The 17,063-nt window shown below is 51.0% G+C and overlaps 1 protein-coding gene across 1 annotated transcript in view; it reads right to left on the bottom strand.

The window, feature by feature from the left end:
- Positions 1-1,184: 1,184 nt before the first annotated feature.
- Positions 1,185-17,063, bottom strand: part of LOC138352394 (filaggrin-2-like) — a 54,527-nt gene continuing 38,648 nt past the window's right edge. Inside the window, exons 4-5 of the mRNA XM_069304879.1 lie at positions 4,221-4,459; positions 1,185-2,090 (exon numbers count right to left, since the gene is read on the bottom strand). Of these exons, the coding sequence (XP_069160980.1) occupies positions 1,185-2,090; positions 4,221-4,459 (1,145 nt within the window). The remainder of the gene's footprint in view (positions 2,091-4,220; positions 4,460-17,063) is intronic.

Below are 17,063 nucleotides of genomic sequence, written 5' to 3'. Positions count from 1 at the left end.
CTCAAGACTTGGAAATATTATTTGCTCATGGTTAAAAGTGCCGTTTAAGGAGATATTCGAATGTGTATTATACATAGAGGGATGACCTTGGGCCAGATTCATGAAGGAGTTACGCAAGTACTTACGAACGTGTACATCTTCCTCAATCCTTGACGGCTTTGGTTACATTGATTAATCAGTTTACAAGCAGGAAAAGTTCCCAATCAACTGTTGGTATGGTTATAAACCGCCTCTTGGTGTTTCCGAACTCATTAACTGTTTAATAATTGTAACAAAGCTGCCAAAGATTGAGAAAAGATGTACATGTTCGTACAGTGCTTACGTAAGTACTTCGTGAATCTAGCCCCTTGTTAGCAGATCTAGGGTTGTTTATACATGCAGGAGTAGACTGAGCTGTTGTTTTAAGATTCGCTACCTGGAACAAAACGTTTCCAAGTAGCACAGGCTATGGTGAGCCCGTAGTAATTGTAGGACTGAGCATCTTGGAGACGCTGTCTTGGGGCGTGGGAAGCTCTTGCCTTTCTCTTCTTGTACCCTGCTCTTGTTTTCTGTCTTGCTCTATTTACCTTTTTTTTTTAATTCCCATCTGGGTCTCTTTCCTATTTCTTTTCTCCTTCTCTCACTCTCATCTCTCTTCCTTCCCCCCCCCTCTTTCTCAATCCGTAACCCCTCTGCTTTCCTCTCCCTTCCTCCCTCCCTTTTCCAGACAAGTAGAACATCCTTTGTTCTGAGCTTCTCTTTCTCTCCCTCCTCTCCTCCTCCTCTATCTCTCTCTCTTCCTCCCTCTCTTCTCCCCCTTCCCGTGTATTCAGGTATCCGGAAGCAGCAGCAGAAGACGGTGGTGTGGGGCTGCCACCAGTGTTATTGTATTCGTCACCTTTTGACTTGATTGGCCTCTGATGTACACATGACTTCGTCCGGATAGGAGGACGAGGGGGATTGTGGCCTTGGTCAAGAAAGATAATCAAGATAATTGGGTGACAAATGACGGGGAAAAATGACGCGTCTTTTCCCGAACGCAGTTTTGCTTGCCCTGGACGCAGTTTTGCTTGCCCTAGACGCAGTTTTGCATGCCCTAGACGCAGTTTGGCTTGCCCTGGACGCAGTTTTGCTTGCCCTGGGACGCAGTTTTGCTTGCCCTAGACGCAGTTTGTTGCTTGCACCTGGACGCAGTTTTGCTTGCCCTAGTACGCAGTTTTGCTTGCCCTGGACGCAGTTTTGCTTGCCCTAGACGCAGTTTGCTTGCCCTCGGACGCAGTTTTGCTTGCCTGGACGCAGTTTTTTGCTTGCCTCTGGACGCAGTTTTTGCTTGCCCTGGACGCAGTTTTGCTGCCCTGGACGCAGTTTTTGCTTGCCTTGGACGCAGTTTTGCTTTGCCCTGGACGCAGTTTTAGTTGCCTTGGACGCAGTTTTTGCTTGCTCTGGACGCAGTTTTGCTTGCCCTGGACGCAGTTTTGCTTGCCCTGACGCAGTTTTGCTTGCCCTGGACGCAGTTTTGCTTGCCTGGACGCAGTTTTGCTTGCCCTGGACGCAGTTTTGCTTGCCTTGGACGCGTTTTGCTTGCCCTGGACGCAGTTTTGCTTGCCCTGGACGCAGTTTTGCTTGCCCTGGACGCAGTTTTGCTTGCCCTGGACGCAGTTTTGCTTGCCCTGGACGCAGTTTTGCTTGCCTTGGACGCAGTATTGCTTGCCCTGGACGCAGTTTTGCTTGGCCCTGGACGCAGTTTTGCTTCCCCTGGACGCAGTTTTGCTTGCCTGGACGCAGTTTTGCTTGCCTTGGACGCAGTATTGCTTGCCCCTGGACGAAGTTTTGCTTGCCCTGGACGCAGTTTTGCTTGCCTTGGACGCAGTATTGCGTGCCCTGGACGCAGTTTTGCTTGCCCTGGACGCAGTTTTGCTTGCCCTGGACGCAGTTTTGCTTGCCTTGGACGCAGTATTGCGTGCCCTGGAGCAGTATTGCGTGCCCTGGACGCAGTTTTGCTTGCCTGGACGCAGTTTTGGCTTGCCCTGGGCGCAGTTTTGCTTGCCCTGGACGCAGTTTTGCTTGCCTTGGACGCAGTATTGCTTGCCCTGGACGCAGTTTTGCTTGCCCTAGACGCAGTTTTGCTTGCCCTGGACGCAGTTTGCTTGCCTGGACGCAGTTTTGCGTGCCTTGGACGCAGTATTGCGTGCCTTGGACGCAGTATTGCGTGCCTTGGACGTAGTATTGCGTTGTCATCTGCTTGTGTTTTGGCTCGCATATTTATTGCTTCTAGTTTTTTATTATTTTTAATATCTTCCCAATGTTTTTGTTCTTTGCCATTTTCCCTTTGCTTTTTCTCCCCGTGTGGCTAAAAATCGGGTCACCTTCTCCAGGTTTCCATTGTATTGATTCTTCCATATTGATCTGCCTATTGATCTGCTTTATTGATCTTCCTTATTGATCTGCCTTATTGATCTGCCTTATTGATCTGCCTTATTGATCATCCTTATTGATACTTCCTTATTGATCTGCCTTATTGATCTGCCTTATGATCTGCCTTATTGATCTGCCTTCTTGAGCTGCCTTATTGATCTGCCTTATTGACCTTCCTTATAGATCTGCCTTATTGATCTGCCTATTGATCTTCCTTATTGTATCTTCCTTATAGATCTGCCTTATTGATCTGCCTTATGATCTTCCTTATTGATCTGCCATATTTGTCAGCTTTATTTAGTTTGTCTTGTCTGTTTTGTACTTTTTATTTGACAAATATCCGGATATATTTCTCTAAGATATTAATATCTATATTTTTTTCTGCCATATTTTCCTTGTTCTCTCTGCCAAATTTTTATAAAATTCTTTTAATTGTTTTGTGTGTTTACCTGTCCATTGGCCTTGGTCTGCCTTCCTGTTTTGTTATACATGTATTTGTCCATTCCTATCTCCCGTCTCTTACGTTGCCTGATTGGTCCTGTTCATCTTTTGTTGTGTGTCCTCTCATTTAGCGCCGCTTCCCGTGACTATACAAGTTGTTTGTACTCACCTCCCTGGAAACACAAACCGAAACTGTCTCTATTTTCCGCTTGTTACAACTTGTAGTAAAGTTGTTTCATCTTGGCTTAACGTGTTTATGACGTATTAGAACGTTGTTACAACTTGCTATATTGGTTGTTTTAACTGTTAGGAGGTGTTAATACTTGTTCGAACGTTGTACCAACGTCGTAGTTTCGTGTGTGTTTGGCGGGCTAGTTGTGCTTGCGGGGGTTGTGGCTTGCGGAGGTTGAGCTTTGGCTCTTTGGTCCCGCCTCTCAACTGTCAGTCACTGGTAATCAACTTGTGTATGGCAGCCGGTCGGCGAGGGGACAGCACGTGGACTTGTATCCTGTGGTCCTGGTTCGATCCCAGGCGCCGGCGAGAAACATATGGGCAAAGTTCTTTCACCCTATGCCCCGTTACCTAGCAGTAAAATAGGTACCTGGGTGTTAATACATGTTAATACTGTCTCCTCTACGTGGATCATTTATGTATACTTTTGGGAATTTAGGTTAAGAATACTCTGGGAATTTAGGTTTGTGTATGAGGTTACATATGCTCTAATAATTTAGGTTATTTAATACAAATTAGAGTGTATTAATTAATACAACTCAACTCGGGTGGTTTGAGGTGAGGTGCACATTCACGAGCACATATGAGCGCGCACATTAGGGGGCATTTAGGGGGCCTCGTAGCCTGGTGGATAGCGCGCAGGACTCGTAATTCTGTGGCACGGGTTCGATTCCCGCACGAGGCAGAAACAAATGGGCAAGTTTCTTTCACCCTAAGTGCCCCTGTTACCTAGCAGTAAATAGTACCTGGGAGTTAGTCAGCTGTCACGGGCTGCTTCCTGGGGTGTGTGTGTGTGTGTGTGTGGTGTGGGGAAAAAATAGTAAGTTAGTAGTTAGTTAGTAAACAGTTGAGTGACAGTTGAGAGGGCGGGCCGAAAGAGCAAAGCTCAACCCCCGCAAAAACACAAACTATAAACACATGTGAGCATCCAACATATGTACCTGAGACTACTTACTCTGGAATTGTGGAGAGGCGCTGACACATGGTGTTTCTGTGAGCGGTGAGGGATGGTGCCATCTGCTCGCGGTGCAGGTGGGCTGTGTGTCATGCAGTGCAATATTATCTGCAAGATGTGGCTCGACCGCGGCTCGGCTCGGTCAAGCCAGGCTGGCAGCACTCAAATGCCGGTCAGAGCAGCACACTACAGTACATACAAATGTATAATTTCTGAAGGTGGTTAGCTGGTCAATGTGTCGGCTGGCTGTCTCTTGCTGGTCAATGTGTCGGCTGGCTGTCTCTTGCTGGTCGATGTGTCGGCTGGCTGTCTCTTGCTGGTCAATGTATCGGGTGGTTGTATCTTGCTGGGAAGATGACTGGGTCTGGCTGGGTGGCACGTAACTGGCACTTTGGATGGTTAATGAATCGTTAGATGACTTGTTAAGTACCTGGCTGGCTAGACGGATGGGTAGTTAGCTAGGTGATTATATGGTTGCCCAGGTGGTTGGCTGATTATATATTTTGACGGGGCAGAAAATTAAAAACAGATGAGAACACGAAAAATAAATAAATTACAGTTGAGACTGAGGGTCAATGGAAGTCTGTACGATAGTATTAAGATACGACAAAACAGCTATTCATAACAGGTAATGAGGAACTTAAAGGAAACAAAAGTCACTAAGAAGCCAAAAAACTGGAAACTATTTAGAAAAAAGTTAGAAAATAGAACAAAGAAATTGTTTAAAAAGCAAATGAGAATATTAAATATAAACACATGAAAATATTATAAGTGGTAAAGAAGGCATTAGAAACAAGCGAAAGGAAAACACCAAGAGGCCGGAATAGTAGAAATCAGGAAAGAAGTGGAAATGTGAACATTACTTCCTAGTTAGCGAGAAAAAAGGAAACTCTTATCAGCGTGAAAGATAAGATAATTGAATCTTCTTGTATTAATATGACACATACAGAAATAACGAAAAACCATTAGAGAAAATGTGTTGAATTTTATTTTCCGTCATAAATATATTATGATTGTCCAAGCTGAGTGAAATACTCGCTATGAAATGTAATTCAATTCTTGCATTTTGCATTAGTGCTCCAGGTTGCAACTTGTATCTGATATGACCCTTGGCGCAGTGTTGCGTGAGTGATGTGGGCTTTAGTGTGTGAGTGTGTGGAGAGGGAGAGGGGGGGCAAGTGTTGCAGTGTGTGGGGATGTTATGGCAAGTGTTGCAGTGTGTGGGGTGGTGGCAAGTGTTACAGTGTGTGGGGTTGTTATGGCAAGTGTTGCAGTGTGTGGGGTGGTGGTGACAAGTGTTGCAGTGTGTGGGGATGTTATGGCAAGTGTTGCAGTGTGTGGGGTGGTGGTGGCAAGTGTTACAGTGTGTGGGGTGGTGGTGACAAGTGTTGCAGTGCATGGGGTGATGGTGGTGGCAAGTGTTGCAGTATATGGGGTGGTGGTGGCAAGTGTTGCAGTGTGTGGGGTGGTGGTGGAGAGTGTTGCAGTGTATTGGGTGGGGGTGGCAAGTGTTGCAGTGTGTGAGGTGGTGGCAAGTGTTCCACTTTGTGGGGTGGTGGTGGCAAGTGTTGCAGTGTATGGGGTGGTGATGGCAAGTGTTGCAGAGCGTGAGTGGGGTGATGGTGGCAAATGTTACAATGTGTGGGGGTGGTGGTGGCAAATGTTGCAGTGTGTGGGGTGGTGATGGCAAGTGTTGCAGAGTGTGAGTGGGGTGGTGGTGGCAAGTGTTACAGTTTATGGGTGATGGTGGTGGCAAGTGTTACAGTGTGTGTGGGGTGGTGGTGGTGGTGGCAAGTGTTACAGTGTGTGTGGGATCGTTGTGGCAAGTGTTACAGTGTGTGGGGTGGCGGTGGCAAGTGTTACAGTGTATGGGGTGGTGGTGGCAACTGTTGCAGTGTATTGGGTGGTGGAGGTGGCAAGTGTTACAGTGTGTGGGGTGGTGGTGGTGGCAAGTGGTACAGTGTGTGGGGTGGTGGTGGCCAGTGGTGCAGTGTATGGGGTGGTGGTGGCGGCAAGTGTTACCGTGTGTGGGGTGATGGTGGCACAGGTTACCTTTTATGGGGTGGTGGTGGCAAGTGTTGCAGTGTATGGGGTGGTGGTGGCAAGTGTTGCAGTTCATGGGGTGGTGGTGGCAAGTGTTGCAGTGTATGCGGTGGTAGTGGCAGGTGTTGCAGTGCAGGTGGTGGTGGTGGCAAGTGTTGCAGTGTATGTGATGGTAGTGGCAGGTGTCGCAGTGCAGGTGGTGGTGGTGGCAAGTGTTGCAGTGTATGTGATGGTGGTGGCAAGTGTTGCAGTGCATGGGGTGGTGGTGGCAAGTGTTGCAGTGTGTAGGGTGGTGGCACGTGTTACAGTGTGTAGGGTGGTGGTGGCAAGTGTTGCAGTGTATGGGGTGGTGGTGGAAAGTGTTGAAGTGCATAGGGAGGTGGTGGCAAGTGTTGCAGTGTATGGGGTGGTAATGGCAGGTGTTACAGTGAGTGGGGTGGTGGTGGCAAGTGTTGCAGTGTATGGGGTGGTGGTGGCAAGTGTTTCAGTGCATTGGGTGGTGGTGGCAAATGTTGCAGTGTATGCGGTGGTGGTGGCAAGTGTTGCGGTACATGGGGTGGTGGTGGCAAGTGTTACAGTGTGTGGGGTGATGGTGGCAAGTGTTACAGTGTGTGGGGTGGTTGTGGCAAGTGTTACAGTGTGTGGGGTGGTGGTGGCAAGTGTTACAGTGTGTGGGGTGGTTGTGGCAAGTGTTACAGTGTGTGGGGTGGTGGTGGCAAGTGTTGCAGTGTGTGGGGTGGTGGTGGCAAGTGTTACAGTGAGTGGGTGGTGGTGGTGGTAAGTGTTGCCGTGTTTATAGGGTGCTGGTGGCTAGTGTTACAGTGTGTGGGGTAGTGGTGGCAAGTGTTGCAGTGTGTGTTGGGTGGTGGTTGCAAGTGTTACAGTGTGTGTAGGGTGGTGGTGGCAAGTGTTACAGTGCGTGGGGTGCGTTGTGGCAAGTGATTCAGTGTGTGGGGTGGTGGTGGTGGCAAGTGTTGCAGCATGTGTGGGGTTGTGGTGGCAAGTGTTACAATATGTGTGGGGTGGTGGTTGCGGCAAGTGTTACAGTGTGTGGGGTGGTGGTGGCAAGTGTTGCAGTGTATAGGGTGGTGGTGTAAGTAGTACAGTGTGTGAGGTGGTAGTGGCAAGTGTTGCAGTATGTGTGGGGTTGTGGTGGCAAGTGTTACAATATGTGTGGGGTGGTGGTTGCGGCAAGTGTTACAGTGTGTGGGGTGGTGGTGGCAAGTGTTGCAGTGTATAGGGTGCTGGTGCAAGTAGTACAGTGTGTGAGGTGGTAGTGGCAAGTGTTGCAGTGTGTGGGGTGGTGGCAAGTGTTGCAGTGTGTGTTGTCTGGTAATGAGAAGTGTTGTAGTCTATGGGGTGGTGGTGGCAAGTGTTACAGTGTCTGCGGTGGTGGTGGCAAGTATTACAGTGTGTGAGGTGGTGGTGGCAGCAAGTGTTACAGTGTGTGTGTGGGATGGTGGTGGCAGGTGTTGCAGTGTGTGGGATGGTGGCAAGTGTTGCAGTGTGTGGGGTTTTGATGGTAAGTGTTGCAGAGTGTGTGTGTGGGGTGGTGGCAAGTATTACAGTGTGTGTGGGGTGGTGTTGGCGGCAAGTGTTACAGTGTGTGGGGTGGTAGTGGCAAGTGTTGTAGTGTGTGTGGGGTAGTGGTGGCAAGTGTTACATGTGTGGGGTGATGGTGGCAAGTGTTGCAGTGTGTGGGGTGGTGATAGCAAGTGTTGCAGAGTGTGTGTGGAGTGGTGGTGGCAAGTGTTACCGTGTGTGTGGGGTGGTTGTGGCAAGTGTTACAGTGTTTGTGAGGTGGTGGTGGTGGTGGCAAGTGTTACAGTGTGTATGGGGTGGTTGTGGCTGGTGTTACAGTGTGTGAGGTGGTGGTGGCAAGTGTTGCAGTGTGTGGGGTGGTGATGGCAAGTGTTACAGTGAGTGGGTGGTGGTGGTGGTAAGTGATGCAGTGTGTGGGGTGGTGGTGGCAAGTGTTACAGTGAGTGGGGTGTGGTGGTGGAAATTGTTGCAGTGTTTATAGGGTGCTGGTGGCCAGTGTTACAGTGTGTGGGGTAGTAGTGGCAAGTGTTGCAGTGTGTGTTGGGTGGTGGTTGCAAGTGTTACAGTGTGTGTGGGGTGGTGGTGGCAAGTGTAACAGTGTGTGGGGTGCGTGGTGGCAAGTGTTGCAGTGTGTGTGGGGTTGTGGTGGCAAGTGTTACAATGTGTGTGGGGTGGTGGTTGCTGCAAGTGTTACAGTGTGTGTGGGCAGGTAATGGCCAGTGTTGCAGTCTATGGGGTGGTAGTGGCAAGTGTTACAGTGTGTGCGGTGGTGGTGACAAGTGTTAGAGTGTGTGAGGTGGTGGTGGCAGCAAGTGTTACAGTGTGTGTGTGGGATGATGGTGGCAAGTGTTGCAGTGTGTGGGGTTTTGATGGTAAGTGTTGCAGAGTGTGTGTAGGGGTGGTGGCAAGTGTTACAGTGTGTGTGGGGTGGTGTTGGCGGCAAGTGTTACAGTGTGTGGGGTGGTAGTGGCAATTGTTGCAGTGTGTGTGGGGTAGTGGTGGCAAGTGTTACAGTGTGTTTGGGGTGATGGTGGCAAGTGTTACAGTGTGTGGGTGGTGGTGGTGGCAAGTGTTACAGTGTGTGGGGTGGTGGCAAGTGTTATCGTGTGTGGGGTGATGGTGGCACAGGTTACAGTGTGTGGAGTGGTGGTGGCAAGTGTTGCAGTGTTGGGGTGGTGGTAGCAAGTGTTGCAGTTCATGGGGTGATGGTGGCAAGTGTTGCAGTGTATGGGGTGGTGGTGGCAAGTGTTGCAGTGTATGCGGTAGTGGTGGCTGGCAAGTGTTGCAGTTGTGACGGTAACGCGTTGGTGTTCGGCTGTTCAAAGCTAGGGGTATGGCCTCGTCACATAGAAACAAAAAAAATAGAAAATCTGGAACTTCGTCTGTGGTAAGGTAAGGAGAAGACACACAAAACACAAGTAAATTTTAACAATGAAATTTTAATTACGTTAAAGAAAGCAAAACATGAATAAAATGGACATACAAATTCGTATAATAAAATCAATCAAAGTAATAAGAATAATCAAATGGCAAAATGAAAAGTTACGTTAAGACAAGTGAGCAAATAACAAGTTTATGGCAAACAAAGTAAATAGGTGTTGGAATATTGGCTTCAAGCTGCCACCTCTCTTAGTACACTTAAGCCTGGGGCTTAGTCTACCAACGAGACGTGTTAACTTGTCGAAAGCACGGGATATTCTGAGGACTGAGGTCGTGGCGGCCCCAGACATCAAGTAGTATGGTGGGTGGAGTGCAGTTGCAGCTGGACCCCGCAGCCAATCAGCGATGAGCAGGCGACAAGACAGGTAGTTTGGCGGTTTGAGGTGGAGCAGGTGTTCCTGGCTGCATACGTTTTGCTCTCTGGCAAACCTTGGAGATGTTGTTGTCGTTGTTGGATATTTCTTCCATAGTAGTTTTATATATTTGTAGCGACGTATTTTTGGAGGGAAGAGCAGGCTCAATCTCTTGAAGGAGATTATCGTCACACTGTGTATGGGGTGGTGGTGGCAAGTGTTACAGTGTTTGGGGGGGTGGCAAGTGTTACCGTGTGTGGGGTGATGGTGGCACAGGTTACAGTGTGTGGGGTGGTCGTGGCAAGTGTTGCAGTGTTGGGGTGGTGGTGGCAAGTGTTGCAGTTCATGGGGTGATGGTGGCAAGTGTTGCAGTGTATGGGGTGGTGGTGGCAAGTGTTGCAGTGTATGCGGTGGTGGTGGCAAGTGTTGCAGTGTATGGGGTGGTGGTGACAAGTGTTGCAGTGTATGGGGTGATAATGGTAGCAAGTGTTGCAGTGTGTAGGGTGGTGGCACATGTTACAGTGTGTAGGGTGGTTGTGGAGAGTGTTGCAGAGTATGGGGAGGTGGGGGCAAGTGTTGCAGTGTATGGGGTGCTAATGGCAGGTGTTGCAGTGCATTGCGTGGTGGTGGCAAATGTTGCAGTGCATGCGGTGGTGGTGGCAAGTGTTGCGGTACATGGGGTGGTTGTGGCAAGTGTTGCAGTGTGTAGGGTGGTGGCAAGTGTTACAGTGTGTGGGGTGATGGTGGCACGTGTTATAGTGTGTGGGGTGGTGGTGGCAAGTATTGCAATGTATGGGGTGGTGGTGGCAAGTGTTACAGTGTGTGGGGTGGTGGTGGCAAGTGTTGCAGTGTGTCGGTGGTGGTGGCAAGTGTTACAGTGTGTGAGGGGTGGTGGTGGTAAGTGATGCAGAGTATGGGGTGATGGTGGCAAGTGTTACAGTGTGTGGGGTGGTGGTGGCAAGTGTTGCAGTGCGTGGGGTGGTGGCAAGTGTTCCAGTTTGTGGGGTGGTGGTGACAAGTGTTACAGTGTGTGTGTTGGGTGGTGGTTGCAAGGGATACAGTGTGTGTGGGGAGGTGGTGGCAAGTGTTACAGTGTGTGGGGTGCATGGTAGCAAGTGTTCCAGTGTGTGGGGTTGTGGTGGTGGCAAGTGTTGCAGTATGTGTGGGGTTGTGGTGGCAAGTGTTACAATGTGTGTGGGGGGTGGTTGTTGCAGCAAGTGTTACAGTGTGTGTGGGCTGGTAATGGCAAGTGTTGCATTCTTTGGGGTAGTGGTGGCAAGTGTTACAGTGTGTGCGGTGGTGGTAGCAAGTGTTACAGTGTGTGAGGTGGTGGTGGCAGCAAGTGTTAGTGTTTGTGTGGGATGATGGTGGCAAGTGTTGCAGTGTGTGGGGTTTTGATGGTAAGTGTTGCAAAGTGTGTGTGGGGTGGTGGCAAGTGTTACAGTGTGTGTGGGGTGGTGGCAAGTGTTACAGTGTGTGTGTGTGGGGTGGTGTTGGCGGCAAGTGTTACAGTGTGTGGGGTTGTAGTGGCAAGTGTTGTAGTGTGTATGGGGTAGTGGTGGCAAGTGTTACAGTGTGTGGGGTGATGGAGGCATATGTTACAGTGTGTGGGGTGGTGGTGGTGGTGGCAAGTGTTACAGTGTGTGTGGGGTAGTGGTGGTTGTGGCAAGTGTTACAGTGTGTGTGGGGTGATGGTGGCAAGTGTTGCAGTGTATGGGGTGGTGGTGGTGGCAAGTGTTACAATGTGTGGGGTGGTGGTGGTGGCAAGTGTTAATGTGTGTGGGGTGGTGAAGTGAATGGGGTGGTGGTGGCAAGTGTTTCAGTGTGTGGGGTGGTAGTGGCAAGTGTTGTAGTGTGTGTGGGGTTGTGGTGGCAAGTGTTACAGTGTGTTGGGTGGTGGTGGCAAGTGTTACAGTGTGTGGGGTGGTGGTCGCCAGTGTTGCAGTGTATGGGGTGGTGGTGGCAAGTGTTACAGTGTGTGGGGTGGAGGCAAGTGTTACCGAGTGTGGAGTGATGGTGGCAAGTGTTACCGAGTGTGGAGTGATGGTGGCAAATGTTGCAGTGTGTGTGTAGGTGTGGTGGTGGCAAGTATTGCAGTGTATAGGGTGGTGGTGGGAAGTGTTACAGTGTGTGGGGTGGTGGTGTGAAGTCTTACAGTGTGTGGGGGGGTGGAGGCAAGTATTACAGTGTGTAGGGTGGTGGTGGCAAGTGTTACAATGTGTGTGGGGTGGTGGTGACAGCAAGTGTTATAGTGTGTGGGGTAGTGGTGGCAAGTGTTGCAGTGTATAGGTGGTGATGCAAGTGTTACAGTGTATGGGGTGGTGGTGGCAAGTGTTACAGTGTGTGCGGTGGTTATTGCAAGTGTTGCAGTGTTTGGGGGGTTGTGGTGGCAAGAGTTGCAGTGTGTGTGGTGGTGGCAAGTTTTGCAGTGTGTGGGGTGGTGATGGCAAGTGTTGCAGAGTGTGTGTGGGGTGGTGGTGGCAAGTGTTGCAGTGTATGGGGTGGTGGTGGCAAGTGTTACAGTGTGTGGGGTGATGGTGGCAAGTGTTACAGTGTTTGGGGTAATGGTGGTGGTGGTTGCAAGTGTTACACTGTGTGTGGGGTGTTGGTGGTAGTGGCAAGTGTTGTAGTGCGTTTGGGGTGGTTGTGGAAAGGGTCACAGTTTGTGGAGTGGTGGTGGCAAGTGTTGCAGTGTATGGGGTGGTGGTTGCAAGTGTTACATTGTGTGGAGTGGTGGCAAGTGTTACCGAGTGTGGGGTGATAGTGGCAAGTGTTGCAGTGTGTATGGGTGTGGTGGTGGCAAGTGTTGCAGTATATGTGATGGTGGTGGCAAGTGTTGCAGTGTATGGGGTGGTGGCGGTGGCAAGTGTTGCAGAGTGTGTGTGGGGTGGTGGTGGCAATTGTTACAGTGTGTGGGGTGGTGGTGGCAAGTGTTGCAGTGTGCGGGGTGGTGGCAAGTGTTGCAATGTGTGTGGGGTGGTGGTGGCAATTGTTGCAGTGTATGGGGTGGTGAAGGCAAGTGTTACAGTGTTTGCGGTGGTTATGGCAAGTGTTGCAGTGTTTGTGGGGTTGTGGTGGCAAGTGTTGCAGTGTGTGGGGTGGTGGCAAGTTTTGCAGTGTGTGGGGTGGTGATGACAAGTGTTGCAGAGTGTGTGTGGGGTGGTGGTGGCAAGTGTTACAGTGTGTGGGGTGGTGGTGGCAAGTGTTGCAGTGTTTGGGGTGGTGGTGGCAAGTGTTGCAGTGTGTGGAGTGGTGGTGGCAAGTGTTGCAGTGTATGGGGTGGTGGTGGCAAGTGTTACAGTGTGTGGGGTGATGGTGGCAAGTGTTAGTGTGTGTGGGGTGATGGTGGTGGTGATTGCAAGTGTTATACTGTGTGTGGGGTGTTAGTGGTAGTGGCAAGTGTTGTAGTGTGTGTGGGGTGGTGGTGGAAAGGGTCACAGTGTGTGGAGTGGTGGTGGCAAGTGTTACAGTGTGTGGGGTGGTGGCAAGTGTTACCGAGTGTGGGGTGATGGCGGCAAGTGTTGCAGTGTGTATGGGTGTGGTGGTGGCAAGTGTTGCAGTGTATGGGATGGTGGTGGCAAGTGTTGCAGTGTATGGGGTGGTGGCGGTGGCAAGTGTTTCAGTGTGTAGGGAGGTGGCAAGTGTTTCAGTGTGTGGGGTGATGGTGGCACGTGTTACAGTGTGTGGGGTGGTTGTGGCAAGTGTTGCAGTATATGGGGTGGTGGTGGCAAGTGTTACTGTGTGTGCGGTGGTCGTGGCAAGTTTTGTAGTGTGTGTGGGGTGTTGGTTGCTGCAAGAGGTACAATGTGAGAGGTACGTGGTGGCAAGTGTTGCAGTGTGTGTGGGGGCGGGGGTGGTGGTGGCAAGTGTTGCAGTGTGTGTGGGGTTGTGGTGGCAAGTGTTACAATGTGTGTGGGGTGGTGGTGGCAAGTGTTGCAGTATATTGGGTACTGGTGCAAGTGTTACAGTGTTTGGGGTGGTGGTGGCAAGTGTTGCAGTGTGTTTGGGGTTGTGGTGGTAAGTGTTAGTGTGTGTTGGGTGGTGGTTGCAGCAAGTGTTACAATTCGTGTGGAGTGGTGGTGGCAAGTGTTGCAGTGTGTGGGGTGGTGGCAAGTGTTATAGTGTGTGGGGGTGGTAGAAAGTGTTACTGTGTGTGTGGGGGGGGGGCTGGTGGCAAGTGTTGCAGTGTGTGGGATGTGTTGGTGGCAAGTGTTGCAGTGTGTGGGTGGTGGTGGTGGTGGTGGTGGCAAGTGTTACAGTGTGGGGTGGTGGTGGTGGCAAGTGTTACAGTTTGTGTGGGGTGGTGGTGGCAAGTGTTGCTGTGTGTGGGATGGTGGTGGCAAGTGTTATAGTGTCTGGGGATGGTGGTGGCAAGTGTTACAGTGTGTGTGGGGGGGGTTGGTGGGAAGTGCTTCAGTGTGTAGGGTGGTAGTGGCAAGTGTTACAGTGTGTGGGAGTGGTAGGAAGTGTTACAGAGTGGAGGGTGGTGGTGGCAAGCGTTACAGTGTGTGGGTTAGTGGTGGCAAGTGTTGCAGTGTATGTGGGGGGGAAGGTGGTGGCAAGTTTTGCACTGTGTGGGGGATGGTGACAAGTGTTGCAGTGAGTGGGGTGTGGTGGCAAGTATTGCAGTGTGTGGGGTGATGGTGGCAAGTGTTGCAGTGTGTGTGGGGTGGTGGCAAGTGAAGAAGTGTGTGGGGGATGGTGGCAAGTGTTGCAGTGTGTAGGGTATTGTTTGCAAGTGTTGCAGTGTGTGGGGTAGTGGTGGAAGTGTTGCAGTGTATCGGGTGATGGTGGCAAGATTTGCAGTGTGTGGGGTGGTGGCAAGTGTTGCAGTGTGTGGGTTGGTGGCAAGGTGTTACAGTGTTTGGGGGATGGTGGCAAGTGTTGAAGTGTGTGGGATATTGGTGGCAAGAGTAGCAATGTGTGAAGGAGGTAGCAAGTGTTGCAGTGTGTGAGGGTGGTGGCAAGTGTTGCAATGTGTGGGGGATGGTGGCAAGTGTTGCAGTGTTTGGGTGATGGTGGCAGGTGTTGCAGTGTGTGATGGTAGTGGCAAGTGTTGCATTGTGTGTGGGATGGCGGCAAGTGTTACTGTGTGTGGGGGATGGTGGCAAGTGTTACAGTGCCTGGAGGTGGTGGTGGCAAGTGTTGCAGTGTATGGGTTGAGGTGGCAAGTGTTGCAGTGTGTGTGGGGTGGTGGCAAGTGTTACAGTTTGTGGGGGTAGAAGTTGCAAGTGATGCAGTGTGTGGGGTGGTGGTGGCAAGTGTTGCAGTGTATGGGATGGTGGTGGCAAGTGTTGCAGTGTATGGGGTGGTGGTGGCAAGTGTTACAGTGTATAGGGTAGTGGTGGCAAGTGTTTAAGTGTGTGTGGGGGTGTTGGTAGCAAGTGTTACTTTGTGTGGGGTGGTGGTGAGAAGTGTTGCAGTGTATAGGGTGGTGGTGGCAAGTGTTACCGAGTGTGGGGTGGTGGTGGAAATTTTGCAGTGTGTGTGGGGGTGTTGGTAGCAAGTGTTGCAATGTATGGGGTGGTGGTGGCGGCAAGTGTTACAGTGTGTGGGGTGATAGTGGAAAGTTTTGCAGTGTGTGTGGGTGTGGTGGTGGCAAGTGTTGCAGTGTATGGGGTGGTGGTGGCAGGTGTTCCAATGGCTGGGGTAGTGGTGGCAAGGTGATACAGTGCGTGGGGTGGTGGTGGCAAGTGTTGTAGTGTATGGGATGGTGGTGGCAAGTTTTGCATTGTACGGGGTAGTGGTGGCTAGTGTTACAGTGTGTGGGGTGGTGGTGGCAAATGTTACAGTGTGTGGGTTGGAGGTGGCAAATGTTGCTGTGTATGGGGTGTTGGTGGCAAGTGTTACAGTGTGTGGGGTAGTGGTAGCAAGTGTTGCAGTGTGTGGGGCGGTGGCAAGCTTTGCAGTGTATGGGGTAGTGGTGGCTAGTGTTTCAGTGTGTGGGGTGGTGGTGGCAAGTGTTGCAGTGTGCGGTGTGGTGGCAAGTGTTGCAGTGGGGTGGTGGTGGCAAATGGTAAAGTGTGTGTGGGGTGGTGGTGGTGGCGGCAAGTTTTACAGTGTGTGTGGTGATGTGCCAAGTGTTACAGTGTGTGGGGTGATGTGCCAAGTGTTACAGTGTGTGGGGTGATTATGGCAAGTGTTGCAGTGTGTGGGGGTGTTGGTGGAGAGTGTAACAGTGTGTGAGGTGATGGTGGCAAGTGTTACAGTGTGAAGGGTGATTTTGGCAAGTGTTGCAGTGTGTGGGGTGGTGGTGGTGGCAAGTGTTACAGTGTGTGTGTGGGGGGTTGGTGGCAAGTGTTTCAGTGTGTTGGGTGGTGGTGGCAAGTGTTACAGTGTGTGGGAGTGGTAGGAAGTGTTACAGAGTGGAGGGTGGTGGTGGCAAGTGTTACAGTGTGTGGGTTAGTGGTGGCAAGTGTTGCAGTGTGTGTGGGGGGGAAGGTGGTGGCAAGTGTTGCACTGTTTGGGGGATGGTGACAAGTGTTGCAGTGAGTGGGGTGTGGTGGCAAGTATTGCAGTGTGTGTGGTGATGGTGGCAAGTGTTGCAGTGTGTGTGGGGTGGTGGCAAGTGAAGAAGTGTGTGGGGGATGGTGGCAAGTGTTGCAGTGTGTAGGGTATTGTTTGCAAGTGTTGCAGTGTGTGGGGTAGTGGTGGCAAGTGTTGCAGTGTATCGGGTGGTGGTGGCAAGTTTTGCAGTGTGTGGGGTGGTGGCAAGTGTTGCAGTGTGTGGGTTGGTGGCAAGGTGTTACAGTGTTTGGGGGATGGTGGCAAGTGTTGAAGTGTGTGGGATAGTGGTGGCAAGAGTTGCAATGTGTGAAGGAGGTAGCAAGTGTTGCAGTGTGTGAGGGTGGTGGCAAGTGTTTCAGTATGGGTGGTGGTGGAAAGTGTTGCAGTGTGTGGTGATCGTTGGCAAGTGTTGCAGTGTGTGGGGTAGTGGTGGCAAGTGTTACAGTGTGTGGGGAATGGTGGCAAGTGTTGCAGTGTGAGAGGATGGTGGCAAGTGTTGCAGTGTGTTGGGGATGGTGGCAACTGTTGCAGTGTGTGGGGTAGTGGTGGCAAGTGTTGCAGTGTGGGGGTGGTAGTGGCATATGTTTAGTGTGTAGGGGACGGTGGCAAGTGTTGCAGTGTGTTGGGTAGTGGTGGCAAGTGTTGCCGTGTGTGAGGGTGGTGGCAAGTGTTGCAATGTGTGGGGGATGGTGGCAAGTGTTGCAGTGTTTGGGTGATGGTGGCATGTGTTGCAGTGTGTGATGGTGGTGGCAAGTGTTGCATTGTGTGTGGGATAGCGGCAAGTGTTACTGTGTGTGGGGGATGCTGGCAAGTGTTACAGTGCCTGGAGGTGGTGGTGGCAAGTGTTGCAGTGTATGGGTTGAGGTGGCAAGTGTTGCAGTGTGTGTGGGGTGGTGGCAAGTGTTACAGTTTGTGGGGGTAGAAGTTGCAAGTGATGCAGTGTGTGGGGTGGTGGTGGCAAGTGTTGCAGTGTATGAGATGGTGGTGGCAAGTGTTGCAGTGTATGGGGTGGTGGTGGCAAGTGTTACAGTGTATAGGGTAGTGGTAGCAAGTGTTTAAGTGTGTGTGGGGGTGTTGGTAGCAAGTGTTTCTTTGTGTGGGATGGTGGTGAGAAGTGTTGCAGTGTATAGGGTGGTGGTGGCAAGTGTTACCGAGTG

This window comes from Procambarus clarkii, chromosome 53 (assembly GCF_040958095.1).
Source record: "Procambarus clarkii isolate CNS0578487 chromosome 53, FALCON_Pclarkii_2.0, whole genome shotgun sequence".
NCBI classification, from domain to species: domain Eukaryota; kingdom Metazoa; phylum Arthropoda; class Malacostraca; order Decapoda; family Cambaridae; genus Procambarus; species Procambarus clarkii.
Note: the sequence above shows the minus strand (reverse complement) of the source record. Positions and strands in the feature narration are given on the sequence as shown.